The sequence below is a fragment of the Struthio camelus genome, chromosome 7 (assembly GCF_040807025.1).
Source record: "Struthio camelus isolate bStrCam1 chromosome 7, bStrCam1.hap1, whole genome shotgun sequence".
NCBI classification, from domain to species: domain Eukaryota; kingdom Metazoa; phylum Chordata; class Aves; order Struthioniformes; family Struthionidae; genus Struthio; species Struthio camelus.
Genome location: NC_090948.1, coordinates 9,276,125 through 9,291,262, shown reverse-complemented (window position 1 = coordinate 9,291,262; position 15,138 = coordinate 9,276,125). Strand labels below are relative to the sequence as shown.

The following is a 15,138-nucleotide window of genomic DNA, read 5'->3' as shown; positions in this document are numbered from 1 at the left end:
TTCATTTTATGAGTCATTGTTTCAGGGAGGTGTAAAGTACAGTGAAGTTGTCCAAATACTTTTCTGCTTTCTTTTTGTAAAACTGGCAGGAGTAGAAGCTGAAGAAGATTGTAGATCCAGCTATATGCCTGAATAATAATTGGAATGCTAGTTGTGCAGTCTCAGAAGGAAGCCCCTAACAGTTTTTTTTCTTTGTAATATGTTGCTGTCCTACCTCAAACAATTACAGTAAGTCGTATAATCTAAATTGCAACATGACCTATGGGGATGGGGGAGTCTTAACATAAAATCCTACTACAAAATTTCAGATACGTACTTCTCCTTGGACTTTTTTGACACAGAAGAGCCCAGATGCAATAAATCAGTTTAGATACCAGAGAACTTGATTGGGATGCTCAATTTTACTATAATAGCCTAATCTAAAACATTCAACCCTTCTCAGCTCTTCTATACTCTTCCAAAATTGTTCCTAACAAGAACAATCTTAAAAAATGGAGCATTTCAGACAGTTAATGATGCCATAGGTGCTCAAGATAACATTGTCTAAAGTAGCATGTGCTGCCTAAGCAGAAAGCTGGATTCAGTGGATAGGTGAATTGTATCTAAAGTTGTTCGCTAGCAGCTTGGAGAGATATGAAAAGAAAGATGCATTAGCCATTAGAAGAGCTTTGCAGTTAGACAAAGAACCAAAAGTTTAAGGAAAAAGACAACAAAAAAACCCTCCTTCATTTGTGAAAAGAAATGCAAAGTGAAAGAGAGGTTAGCCTAGTTTCAAAGTTCACTTCTGACATTTTTTTGCAGCAAGTTAAAATCCAGGGACTGAGTTTCCTTTTTTAAGCTTGATACCAATCTCCATGTTATTTTTTTGATATTTTATCAATACTTGTGTAGCTAAGTTTGTTTGAAGGTATTCCCACTTCCATCACTCCCCCGCCAACGTTTTCCTGCAAATATATGCTTGTCTTTAAATTTCAGATTTCAGTTGTGTAGTTCCATGCTGAAATACTTATGGTGCACAACTCAACTTGCTGTGAATCTTTGACTTGCTCTGTTGATAACCCTAGTTTAGTAGTGTAGCCATTAGTGATTTCTATGTAATTACATGGAAAGATAAAACAACAGGAAGAAAGATGATAGTTTCAGGCTTTGACTTTAGCATCCAAAGAGTTTGTATGTGAAATAAAACCACTGAAGCAAGATTTCTCTACTGATCTGGAAAGGAAAATGAAAATCCTATTTTTTTATTTTATATTTTTCCATACCACTTGTGTTCATTGTTACTATTTTAATCACTCTAAATGAACATTTCCCTCCCTTTTTGCAGAGAAGGGAAACAGGTATCTGAATGAGGAAATGGGGGTAAATCCTTCTCTATGTTTAAAACAAAACCTTTCCCTTGTGGAAAGAATAGCCCTAACTTGAAACAAAAATGCTGGCAATTTAGAACACAATATTCGTCTGCTTTCAGTAGACAGCCTAATCCAACTCCAGACTGCCAATGAGTATACCAAAGAATACCTTAAGGGTGTATCACTTCCCCTATTGGTGTCTTATCACAAAGTTTCTCTTTTTTTTGACGCTCAATTTTCACTTGACTTGAATGAAGAATGCCCCCCCCACCTGGCCTCCAGCAGTACTATATGAATATTAACTTTTTGTAACTGTAACACTGCCAGGCTATAGGACTACTTTCTTCCTCTTTTACATTGTGTCGTGTGACCTTTTGTTGATGTGCCAGTATAACTAATCATGTATAATTAAATCTCACGGCTGACAAAAAACTGCAGTGTTATATTTTCTTGTATTGGTCAGGGCCAATTCTCTGTAAATAAAGTCACTGTTCTGAATTTCTCTGCATTTAATCATCACCTATGTAGGTAAATAATGCTACTTCATCAAAAAGCTGGGCTTTTCCCCATTGCTGTAGTGTGCACACATAAACAGTGTCTTGTCTGTATCTTTTCTTTTTCAAATAGGCATTAGTTCATAAATAATCATTATAGAAGTCCTATCTTAACTTTCCTCTGTAAACAAACAACTCAAACTTTACTGCTAGATTAGTTCCTCAGATACTGCTAGATTAGTTCCTGAGATAATCCTCAACGAGGAGAAAACCATGCAAGTGGCAGTATAATACTTGAATTGCAAGTGCTAAAATACCATTAGGATCCAAAGGTTGGAAGTGGCCGCTGAAAGGTTAGGAGCACAGGGGAAGCAGGGCAAGTACTAGCAGCTGTCTGGATGAGAGGCTTTCGGTGCCTACCTACCTGCTCCTGTGTGTAAGTAAAGTGATTCTCATATTTGGCAAAAATGTAAGTCTCTTCTGGATGTCAGCATTTGACTTTTGGTATCTTTACTTTAAACCTTTCCAGTCAAGACTCATTTAGTGGAGGGAGTATGTATGTGTTTTCTTTTCCTTTAAAAGAAAACTACTACGCTTATCTCAAGGGAACTGTGGTGGAAGATGAGGCAAATGTGTTCCTTTCAACATATGGTTTACTTGTAAACTACCCTTATTCTTAAAAGATCATCTTGACTTTCTCAATTGGCTTCACTTTCATTCAAATTAAAAAAAAAAAAAAAAAAAACCTGTCTGTAACTAACTCACTCTTAGTTTTTTGATAAACTCATGCACTGTTGACACATCCTGTATTTCTAGCTTTCTCACTTTAAAATCAGCATTTCTCTTTTAAATCATTTAATGCTGTCCGTATGAAGACAAGGAGCTGAGAAGAGGGAACTACAGGTTTAATACAAAAAAACAAACCCCCTGCCTTCCCCCGTGCAAACGTGGACTTCATGAAAGTTGACTTTATTAGAGGTGGATACTGTGTGTCACAAGAGGTCTTTTAAAATAAAAGAATGTTATGCTGTATCCTGTACTTTGTGCAGAGCAAAATGTTGTACCTCTAAAAATGGAGAAGTAAATACAGCTGCAGAAATGTTAGATCTTAATGACATTGCTGAAAAGCTCTGTAATTGATACTTGCAAGATTATTGCAGATGTGCTAGACTCTTACAGTCACTGCCAGTCTGTTTGTGACCTGCTCAGATGCTAAGCAGAGTAATAAATACAATGTAACATCTCCCCTTGTAGAGTGGGGTGTAATCTAGTGAGTGAATGCAGTATTTTTGTACTTCTCAAATAAAACCAAGCAATATAATCTGACTACAAGTAAGATCTATGTTCCTATTCTGACAATAGCCCATGAAAGCATAAAAGCTTTTTATGGCAAGTATACTTAATTGGACTATTATAAAATCTTTATAGCAATCAACAGGCAATTCTGCCCTACATAAGTGGTGAAAAGCCTAAGTCAAGGCTCCAGGTCCACTATAAAATATTTTGTAGGTTCCTTAACTATTTCAACAAGGGTCCATTTGACCAACAGAGCACTGGAGTGTTTAAATCACTTAATGCCCATTATATGGGAGCAGTAATCCTGCTGGTCTTTCCATTAATATTTTTGCAACGAGGCTGATAATAGGAATTGTGCATTCTTTCCCTCACTTCCTCTCTATCTTTTTCAACACTGAAATTGAGATAGCATGCTGCATGCGCTTGCGAGTCATGGTGGGCGTATGGAGAGCAGATTTAGTGCCTGGAAGTTCAGTAGCATGAGCTTTGCAAATAATGTCACTTTTCTTGACATTATTTGCAAGATAACGCAAATATCTTTCAATATTTGCAAGATATTGCAAATATTTTTGGCCTTGTATCTTGTGAAAAAAGTAATTAAAGCCTATTCCTGCTGCAGCTCTTAAATATGACAACAGGCAAATGTCCCATCCCAGAGAATGCAAGAGTCAAAACAGGGCCCTAGAGCAGGTCAATTACTCCAATTATCTGGAATTTATGATGAAAAACAGCAGCAGCTTTCAGGAAATATGCATGAGTCTGGCATTTGCTTGATTAGTTATGACAGTCACTGCCAAATATCATGTCCCGTCAGGTTTTGTTGTTAGGGAAAAGCTTGTAACAGGTGGATTATTTTAGTTACCTGTGCTCCATCACGGGAGTACGGTGCAGTTCTCAGGAGATCTAACAGGCCAGCAATTGCTTGATTAAGTATGACATCACTGGCAAATATCACAAGGCAGCAAGTAATCACAGTAGAGCCAGAAAGAGAGTACATAGAGCAGATGGATTGTTTCAATTATTTGGGCCCCTTGATGAATAAGAACTTCAACTGCCATCAGCAGATCCTGTGGCAGGCTAGTAATAACTACTTTGCTATGACATCACTTTAAAATCTGATATGGCTTAAGCATTTCAACAGCTGTAAAGCTTAGATTTTTCATAGCATTGACTTGACCCACAGCTAGCTTTAACGCTGAGAACAGGATACTGAGAAAATAGTTTGTGAATGCTTCCAAGCACTTCATGGTATTTCACAGTACGGTATTTAGAAAGCACTGAACCAGCACCAGGCTCATTGTCAGAACAATTTTTTTCTATTGGCAAGGGAAAGCTAAGGTCTACCTATGACCAAGCGGCAGGACAAAAAAGCAATAGTTTTGATTTGTTTGAGTGATTTGGGAATGCCTGAGCATCCAGAAAATCATCCTTAATTGCATAATATAATAGATCTAAGATGTGATAGGCCTGAAACTTGTCAGAAAAAAAGACTTAAGAGCATGTTCTCTCATTTTGCCTCCATTCTTCCTCGAGGCTGCTGTTAAAACTAACAATCTACCTTAATTTTTCTTTTTATATTTATTTTGCTGTTAGAACAAGTTTATAATGTTTGTTTTTACAAGAAGATAGAGTCCCTTAAATCACTATTCCCTTTCAGCTAAAAGTTTTGTATTGACTCTGTTGCACAGAAATCTAGTTTACACATAAAAAGCCGAAGAACAGAGGACGCTACAAAGAATTAATAAAACTTTAAAGCCTAGAGTTGTTGTTTTACAAACCAAATCTCACCTGAGTTTTATCAAATTTAAAGTCGGAGATCAGCTTTGGACAGGCCCTGAAGGCAGAATAGAGAGTCAATGGGAAGCTTCTGTTTGAGCTATGTATGTTTTATTGACATCCTTCAAACACTAATGTTATAAAAGAGAAAGGATTTGATTTCTGAACCATGCAGTGTTTTAAACCCACCTCGTCACAGAATTCATAGAGAAATATTTCCTATAAGTATTTAACTCAGTTGTGTAAACGCAGCCTGGTCATGGGGATGGGTATCATTTATGTCAGAAGACAAGTGTCAAATGCATGTCTCCTGGTCAAAATCTTAATCCTTCCTCCTGTTAGATTGAAAAATTGGCTAGGACTGTAGAAGAAGAACACAGAAGGTGATTTTAACAGTATTAACTCTAGAAAATATAAAATAGCAATTAAAGGCTTTGTGGAGGTTACAAGATGGAGTAGAAAAACTTGTACCTTCCCCATCACAGCTCTGAGATCAATTAAGGAGAAGTATTGATTGCTTTCCGTCCTAGGAAAGAGTAATCCTCATTAGTATCCTTTATCTGACCTGTCCATTTCCCATTACAGAGAAGCAGCTTCTAATTCGAGATCAAGAAAGACTTTTGATAGAAATGAATCCCTCAGACTGATGAGGGAAAATTGAGCTTTTCATCCATTTGCTACTAGTTTGAAATCTGCAAAGTACCAAACACTTGACACTTGGTCATTTCAGTCCCAAATTGAATAGAAGTTCCTGTGAAAATGCTGCTGCCAGGTTTTACAACTTCAGTGTAATGAGTGATATTTTTATGGCATTTCTGTGACTGGTTGACACTCTTATTTTCCTTTTCATTTATTTTTTCTGTTCCTGTAAGCTTTTGATCATGCAGTTACTACTGCTAACCCAGAATAGTTCAAAATCAGTCATGGACTTAGGAAGCTGTTATTATGCTTTCTGCCCTTCTATTCAGATCAGGTTTATGTCTGTCTCTGAAAAGCTGTGAGTCAGAATGCTAATAGTTACTCAGCTTAAAAATCATAAGGCTTTAAAATATTAGGCTTGGATTATTATCCTTCCCATCTTTGATTCACTAGGTTAAGACAAGATCCTGTGTCATGCTTTTCTTGTAACCATCAGAGCGTGAAACTTTCTTTTTAGAGATGGGTTTTTTTACATACTTCTCTCAGAAGCTGCAGCTTTAATTAAAAATAAAAATCCTAATTATTTCAGCACTGTAATAAAATAATGAAGATTGGACAGCACTGCTTTTTTTTTTTTTTTTTTTAATAAAGCTGAAGATCAGCTCCATTCCTATTTAGTCATCTTACACTGTTGGAGCAAGGGAGGATTGTTCCCTTATTCTAGAAATAGTTTATCTATCTGAATCGGTCTTGAGAAACAATTGTTTGACAGGTAGGTATGAAATGGTAGAAGTCACACAGCATGCAAAAAGGTATTGAGATGATGAGAAATCGCTTATAATTTCTAAGGGGGAAGAGGGATGTGAAGAGTGCAAAATAACTGGCAAAGAACTGGAGGCAACTGTGGGGCACTTCATTGAAAAGGGATAGAAGAGTTGGAATTGGAGAGACAGTGGGCGCAAAAAGAGAACGGAAAGACTAAGATTATAAAGGGGCTTGTAGAACTAGGAAGAAAGGTGGTTCTGGCAGAGGCTACCAGAGGAGAAAAGGGAAATAAATTACTTGGTCGGATAAGGGAAAGGAGTAAATGAGTGGGTACCTCAGGGGAGATAGAAAAATGGAATAGAGAAAAGAAAGAATTGCAAAAGTTTAAAAAAAAAAAAAGGATACGAGACAAAAGAAAGTTAAGCAAGCTAGGTGAAGTAGAATAGTGATGGACAGGTTGGAGTGTGAGATTGGTTTGGAAACCAAAATTAGCTGACATTTTTTAGGTAGTTACAGATTGCAGTTGCAGGTTTTTTGTTTTTTTTTTTTACTTCCCGTTATAAACTGTTTTGAAGCATTCTCATTCACCGTTAAATAACTGGCTTATTTCCTCACAGAGATCTAACTCTGCTTGTCCCTTGTCAGTAAAGCAATTTCAGTAGATACAGTAACTTCATCAAATTCTAGAGAGCTTTTTATTCAAAGTATTTTATAGTACTGCAGTATACATGTAGCCTCTTTTGCCACAATTTTTATCACTTTAGAAATAATAGTCCAGGCAAGAATAGTATGTAGTGCTGTTCTTAACTGCTCTCAGTGCAAGGAAAAAATACTGTGTTCATATTTGTGAATTTCCGGAAAGTCTATTTCATCTCAGAAGCCATTATCTAAAAAACTGACAAAAAAATACTGTAGATGGAGCAATGATTCAATATGCTGTGGTTTTAATTGAAATATCTCTGAACCATTTACCATTTTGCACTTTTGACACAGTACTCTTATTCAGTGGTCCTAAAGATGAAACCATTGAGGACTGTATTTGAAGAAATGAAGACAGTCTTTATCGGTGTTCTTTTAGGATCCACCACAAGGACCGAATAGTGCTCCCAAAGAAATACATTTGGATGAAGATGATTGAACATGCAGATCCAAAGCCCCTTTAGGATATGGTGAACCTTTGGCCTTGGTTGAAGAATGTTCTTGGATGAAAGAGCTCCAGCTGAAAGACTTTGTCTTTGCCTTTTGCCTTGTAAATTGCAAATATATGAAAGACACAAAAGAAACAAAGATTTGCAGCTGAATTCTTACAGGGTACAGTTACAGAGGCTGACACTGGAATGCAGCCAGCCTGTCTCATTACCGTGGAATATCATATGCTTATACCCCTTACTGTTCCTCTCCAACTCCCAGAAAGCCTTGCTTATTTTTTTTATTCTAATTTTTCTTCTACTTTCTACCTGAACAGTGTATTTAGCATTAAATGGATAATTTCTGTAGTAACTGTGGCATCTCTGAGATTTTATGTATGTCATATGCAGATAAAAAGGTTTAAAAAAAAAAAAGAAGTTACGCTTGGTTCATCAGCTTATAATACCATGCCTGTGCCAGCAGCTGAATGACTAGTTAAATAATAATCTTAGTTTTTTCATAATAAATGACTTGCTTAAGTTTAAAGTGCCAAGAGTTCATTAACTGATTGAGTAAACTGACATTCGCAGTGTGGTCAGCCACGGCTACCCAGGCGTTCGAATGGATTTGTTGCTCTAACATATTGAACTATGTTAAGTCAGTATGAAGACATCTAGTGACTTGTAAATTCCCTTCCTGAATATTCAATATACTTGAAACTTGATTATATGTTCAACTACTCCACTCTTAGAAGTGTCTTTATTTTCACTTTTTATTATAAGATGCAGCTCTGCTAGACTGTTTTTGTTTAGAATCTTAGAATACCGTTTGAACCATAAATGTCATGTAACAGCGAATGCTAAGGCTGATCTTGGAGGCATACCTATATGTTTGATTTACCCAAGTTATTTATGAAGCTGTACCAGAGTTAAAGGCTAACTCTGTCTCTCCCTGAATCAATCCTCAAAGAGAAGCTTCATGATTTTCACTGTCCTGGGTAGAGTCCTGCAATTCTTCTGTCTTCATATTGACTTCTGCACTATAATATCTTTACTGTCAGCTGTACTTGTTTACTAGGTCTGCCAGAATTCAGGCATTTACGGTTTCTCTAATTTAAAATGTGACCACTAGTGTACATAGTCACCAGACAGACCTCTCAGAGGACTGACCTGCATATCAACCGTCTTATCCAAAAAAGCAGCATCCACCAGGGTAGTCTCTGTGAGCCTGTCCCTATCGCATGAGGGCACATTGGTCCACTTTCCCAGAGTCCCTCCACAACTTCTTGAGAAAGTTCTTCTTCAACAGCTGTGTCATCTTGTCCTCCCTGCCCTCTGCCCCACCCCCATCTGGTATGACAGACACAGTTGTAGAAGCTCTTTTCAGCCAATAATTAGACTTGGCTATCTAAATGATGGTGCTGTCTCTTAACAACCCTTAGCTTTTGACCTGAAGAAGACCTGGGAGACAATAACCTGTCTGGAATCAGTGGGTTTGCTTGCTTGTCCTTTCCCCTCATATCTCCCTCTCTCTCCTTCTTCCCCTTTTGCTCTGGCCTTAACTGATCATAAAAATTATGCATGACTATTGGAAGAACATCAGTTACTACAGTGGCTCTATGCTAGGTTGATTAGTATTAAAGAATTCACATTGAGGAAAAACATGTGTGTGCAAGACATTAATATGACTTGCTAACAATTGGTAAATTTGTATTGAGCCTACTAGAATGTGTGTATATATATATATAAATGGAAGCTGTAGCTAATGAACTTCAGATTTCTGGGTGATGGATAATTGAACTCTTTTATTTACTGTTGATCATTGATGTACTGATGCTGGTTTATTACTGCCCAAATAAAGGAAACCTTTTCCAATGCTTTGGTATTGAGTAGTGTTTATGGCAAGAGAGGCCCAGGGTATTTGACTGATAGGAGAGGAAAAGACAAAAGACTTGCTGGCTTGGCCAAAGCAATGTATTCCTATATTGATCATGCCCCAAAACAGGTCAAGCCAATCATGGGTTAACTGGGAAGAGCTCTTTAACTTAAAATTTTCCCTGCTCTCCCTTGGCCACCATTAAAATTGACCATCATGGTCAATTTTACATGATGCCTCTGTTCCGTGTTACACAACGTTCCTTTGTGGTGCCGCCCTCATTAAAATTGGGATTAAGTCTACTTTTGGGTCAGCAGAGAGTATTTATTGTTACTGCAGAGCAATTTTGCTCTACACTTGTATGTTCTAGACACTTTGCTAGTGGTACCAAACAACAAATTTGTCTGGTCTGGATGGGTCTGTTTTTTTCAGTCAAGCTTGGTGCTGTTTTGCTCTGGTGATAGAGCTAACATGCTGTAACTCTTGGAGCTGTTGCTGTTCCTAAAAGATGAATAGTGGATAAAGATTCAGGATTAGACTAAAGAATATTTTTCTTGTATTTTCCAGGAATTCCTCTTTTACCCATTTTTTTCAACCTAATGTTAAGCAGAGGTGACTGCCATGTTGGCAAATGCTCGTTGTCCCTCAACTCGGAAGATGCTGTGCATACTTGTCTCTTTGGTTGATGCTGTGGCGTTCTCTAACTTTGATAGAAATTCACTATGCTTGTTTGCTAATACTGTAATTACTTAATTAAAACCACTACAAATCTATGATCCAAAAGAGGAACTTTAGCAGGGTGATGCTTCTTGGTTTTAAAGCTCTGTTTGAATATTAACTTGTATTTCCCCTTTACTTGTACTTCTCCCTGGTATTTTTGCAAGTGTTTTAAGTTCTTTATTTTGATAATCCCTGATTGGTCTGTCTTATCTTAATGTGGAAAGGGCCTGAAATTGAACTTTTATTAGGCCCTCTTTCTTTTTGGTGTGTCTGTGAGGCGGGCTGGGAGGGGGCTCTCCTTCTGTCCTCTGGATTTAAACCTCTTAGTTTTTAGTTTCTTATGTGTGACTGAAAATTTTACTCTTCCACTTTGAACTGGGAGATGGAAGAATTCTGTTTTGCATTTAAGATCAGACCTGAACTCATCATCTTGTTAGAAACATTGAGCTCATTTTAAACAAGTTCATATGAGAGTTTCTTTTCACTTCTGTCCATTTTCTTTGTCAAAGAACAAGGTAAGGGATGACATATGTACAGCACACAGTATTGGGGATTCATTTATCATGGAGACAAAGTGTAAGAAGATCTTGAGGCTGAAACTGAAAGTCGGAAAATTCGGTCAGGAAATATGATGCACGTTTTAAAAGCCAAAGTATTTTATCATTGGAATGCGTCATTCAGGGAATATTATAGATTTTCCATTAGTTGAAGCCTTTGATCAAAACTGCATATCTTTCTAAAAGAAGAGCTACCTCAAGAGCAAGCAGCTGAGCCTGATGCAAGAATTACTGAGGGAAGTTTTTTGCTCCTTTTTATGCAGGAGGAGTCAGATATGGGCATAATATCAGGAATAATTATGAATAACAATGGTTATTGTGGAAAAGTAGACTAGACTTTTCCCACAAAAGTGGCACAAAGGAGAAAAATACAGTAAAAGGAGCCTAAACTAAATCCACCTCTTGTTGCCAGCATCAGAGAATGCATTAAGAAACATTAGTTAACTTTGTTTTGGGTAACTTTGTGTCCATGCATTCTCAGAACTTGGTGTATCAGGAGAGGGCCATAACCATTATGTCATGGTATATCTTGTGTAAGAGTATGATGTATCCCCTCATTTGAAGCTGGGGCCACTGTAGCTGCCAGTGGAAGTCTGACAAGAAGCAGAGCAGCAACAGAGATCCTTATGGTAGACTAGAGCATCAGAGATTACGGCACTGACCTTTGGTGGGAAAACCAAGGGTTCCTGCTTCTGGGACTGTTTTTGTTTTTTAGTTTCATTCAGTGACAGACAGAAGATATTGTATGATAGCGTAGCATACATGTTCCATGCAGTTCCTTGTTTCCTCTCAGCTGAATCAGGTTGCATTTTGTGCACACTCCTTTTTGGTCCTGTGATACTTGTGTTCATAGCTCCCCTGTGGCCTGGCAGTTCAGTGGAGAGTGCTTAGGAGCCTGGTGCCTAGCACATGCTAGTTGTGAGGTGGCAGCTCAGAGCTAAGTCTACACCAGTGACACCTGTGCTCCAAAAATGCTAAGTTGCCAGGATTTTCAACTGGGTACGTGAACCTTATGTTTCCCAGCAGTGCTCCGTAATCGCTAGAGAAAGGAAGACATCTAAATGAGGTGGAATGGATCATCCTCTGCAGTCTTCACCGGTCCTTCATTCTCCCAATTGATTTTATAGGGTATTGAGACACTTTAAGAGGCTTGACTATCTCCTTTCTTTTCCCTTTCCCCTTCCCCCAACCACCTTCCCCAAGACATCTGTGCCCAAATAAGGTCATATGATTTCTACCAGGTAGAATTCCACTATCCAATGAGTCCTGTTACAGGATTTATTCACAGCATCATCTTCATCACTACTGGATTACAAGGCACATTATAACATTGAACCCTGCATAAGCATAATGCTGGATGGAATAACTCCCTTTGGAAAATTTTGGGAATTTTGTTGGGGGATACAGTTAGTCTGTTATAGTTAGCCAGACTGCACAATTAATTCTGTAGACTTAATTTGTTATGAGTGCTTCATTCTGTACCATCGTATTTCTTTCAGTTGTTGTCCATCAGTCCTCAGATTTCTTGTTAGTAGTTTCATAGTTAGTGCCTTATCTGAGATGATTACTAGCAATTTCAAGTACTACAGAGCCTACTACTGTCAGAAATGTCAGATTATTGTATTTTTGATGGACACTCCTATTTCTTCCAGATACAGGGACACGCTTTAAGTAAATAAATTTCCAGTTGTTTCTGATATTTTCAGAGACTGCCTAGAGGTTTCTTCTGCTCTGGGTAGTAATTCCTTTTTATTCCAGAAGCCATGGGGTGGTCACTGGTCTCCCAGTTGTTACTAATCTTGCTTTTTTTCTGTATCTGATTACTATGCACAGACATGTAGAACAAGAAATTTCTCCAATGCCCAACCCGCTCTTGTATTTTTGGGAAGTTTAGGCTTTAGAAACAGACTCCCATATGGTATAAGAAGTATCGACATTTAGCCTTTTCCAGTGATAAGGCTGGTATCTGTTAATATCTGTGGGTCATTAATTCTTCCAAACAGTGCTATTACTTACACCTCACCTCCGTAGCTTCACTTTTTGCAGCAACAGTTGGATATAAAGAGAAATTAACAGATAATAATGTTATTTTTAATAATCTTTTTTTTCTCCTACATCTATCCAATTTTCCTTTGGAGAATGTGTTCAATCTTGGTTCCTTTTTTTTTCCCTCCTTCTCTTTTTTTTATTTTTTTTTGACTTTACTGTATTTTACCTTACTGTGAAAATCCCTTACTGCAAACCTGCTTGTGAATTAACTTTTATTGATAAATAAATAACATTCCGGCTTCTGATAGGTGGAGTCATTGTTTTTAGTAACTGCTCTTACTGCAGAATTTGGGAGAAGGCAGAGCTAGAGGGAAAAGAATCTTCAGAGAATAATTTTCCTTTAGGAGAATGATTTTCCTTCATCACAGTAATGGTTTTTTGAGATCCTCAAAGGGGCAATTTGCTCCTAGATACTTTTTGCAGGGAAAGTGTGAACCATAAAATGATCTTGACACTAGTACCAAACATGTAAGTTTTGCTGGTTTTGTTGTCCCTTTGTTCTGTTGTCCAATATGTACGTAGCTTGTCACAGACAACTTTGAAGTTGCATTCCTTTAGGGTGTATGAGTCAGTGCTCCCATTCTGAAAATAAATCTGTAATTCTTCTTTGTGTGTTGTGCTTCATAACAAGGCATGCTATCTACTTATTCTGAAAAATGTTGTATTTTGATACTTCCTCATTTATATGAACTTTTATATTCTGTTGCTCTTCAATAATGCTTCAAAAAGCTATAAGATTCAGAGCCTAACACCCGAGTTATTTCAGTTTTGTTCTTTTAACAATGATATTCTACCTTTCCTACTTAGTAGAAGTAAGACTTGAACCTTCTGACTTTACTGTTATATTTCATACAGATATATTATATATATATATATAAAAAGTACACTCTGTGCTATCTGGAAGCTTTGTATGGGGCTTTCAAGAGCTCTTTGAAGTTAGGTATCCAGAGTTGACTGGGAAAATCCTATGTCCACAGAAATTCTATCCCATAGCTTCCCTGGCAGTTTCTACTGAATTTTCAGAAATTACTCTAACAACTTTAGAAATAATTTTGAAAATTTTAATGTGAGATTTAAAAGAAAGATGTGTTGTTTTATGATCATTTTAGTTAGATATAGTACATACTTAGTGGATTTTCGTAGATATGATTATCTCTGAAAACAACATGTGAAGTGTTTTTAATGACCACAGATAAGGAGATTCTTCCAGAGAACATCATCTTCAGAATTCGTTCTTCACCTTGAGATCCAAACGTTTTCATGGCCCTAATTTTTCCCTGTTTTCTTCCTTCACCCCTCCAACCTCCAAGACTTCATCACCTTATCACAAGATATTTAATTTGTAAAAGTATCCACAAGAAGAAAAAAGGGCTAGAAGTGTTAGTCAAGTGATAGGCTTTATTTTGTACCAAGTCCCACAATTCAGATTTCAGATAGCAAAAAAAACCCAAAATGCGATGTAAGTTGTCAAAAAGCTGACACTCTAAATACCAGAAAATATTAACATCCATTGTCCACAAAAATAAAAAGTATGAATCACTCTGTCTCCATGACACATTTCAAAGCTGCTATAAGCAGCACAAATTATAGTGTGTTCGATGGTATCAGGGATAATAGTACTTGAGAGTTCCTCTCTGAGCACCCAGCATTACTACTAAAAGGGTTCAGTTCTCTTGGCTTGCAATATACAGCTGCAGAGAAAAGATTAAGGTTCTCTTCGGTCGTCTTTGCTAAAACTAAAAGCTGATACAAGGACAGAATTATTGTTAATAACTTCAATCAAAAGTAGCTTCATATTTTGTGCTACATTCTTACTGCAAAACAAAAATTATGTCTGTCTGTAAAATACTAATTTATTTTCTTAGTGTCGTACAGAATATTTCCAGTGTGCTCTCCCTTTGTTCACCAGTGAATGTCCTGTACAATCCTGTATTTTAATTTCATCCACTCTCAAGTTCCTCATAGGCAAATGAGGAATGCTTCCTATGCTGAACAGTCATGTCAGTCTGGAACAGAGGAGTTGGAAACGTGTCAGGAAAGGCTAAATATAAAAACCTTGCCTGTCTGAGTTGCTTATGAGGAATGAATCACACCTCACCTTCAATTTTTCTTGCATTGCCCTCAGCTGGTGGTCTCCTGTGCTACACAAGGAGAAACAGCTCTACTGACAACTGTAGGAGATGGATGTCTTTCTCCAAGTAGCCACTTGTAGGCACCCTCCTGTTTAGTTCCCATGGACAACAGTGAGAAATGGCAAGTACTTTCAGAGCAGTTCCTCAGCAGAATCTTTTTGATTGGAACATTATGATTTGGCCATACTGAAGAAAAAAATTCAGTTCAATTCAGGGATTTGTGTGGGGAAATGACTGCTGATTTTTGAAAAAGAAAACTATTTGGAAGTGAAGTATGCACAAGATTTGAAGTGTTTGAATTATACAGATTTTTGTGGGATCTGTGTTTTGTTCAGCCCATTCAAAGTCAAAGTCTAGA

General features: G+C 37.4%; 1 protein-coding gene across 4 annotated transcripts in view; it reads left to right on the top strand.

Moving 5' to 3' along the window:
* ATRNL1 (attractin like 1) overlaps window positions 1–15,138 on the top strand; it is a 542,042-nt gene that overhangs the window by 432,872 nt on the left and 94,032 nt on the right. The window contains exon 29 of one of the 4 annotated variants that reach the window (XM_068951632.1): window positions 7,398–9,319. The exons of 2 other annotated variants lie outside the window; for them this stretch is intronic. In XM_068951632.1, the coding sequence (XP_068807733.1) occupies window positions 7,398–7,457 (60 nt within the window). In that variant the 3' untranslated portion in view covers window positions 7,458–9,319. Of the gene's footprint in view, window positions 1–7,397; window positions 9,320–15,138 lie in introns of those variants that run through there. One more of the 4 variants, XM_068951633.1, reaches the window with a different exon arrangement.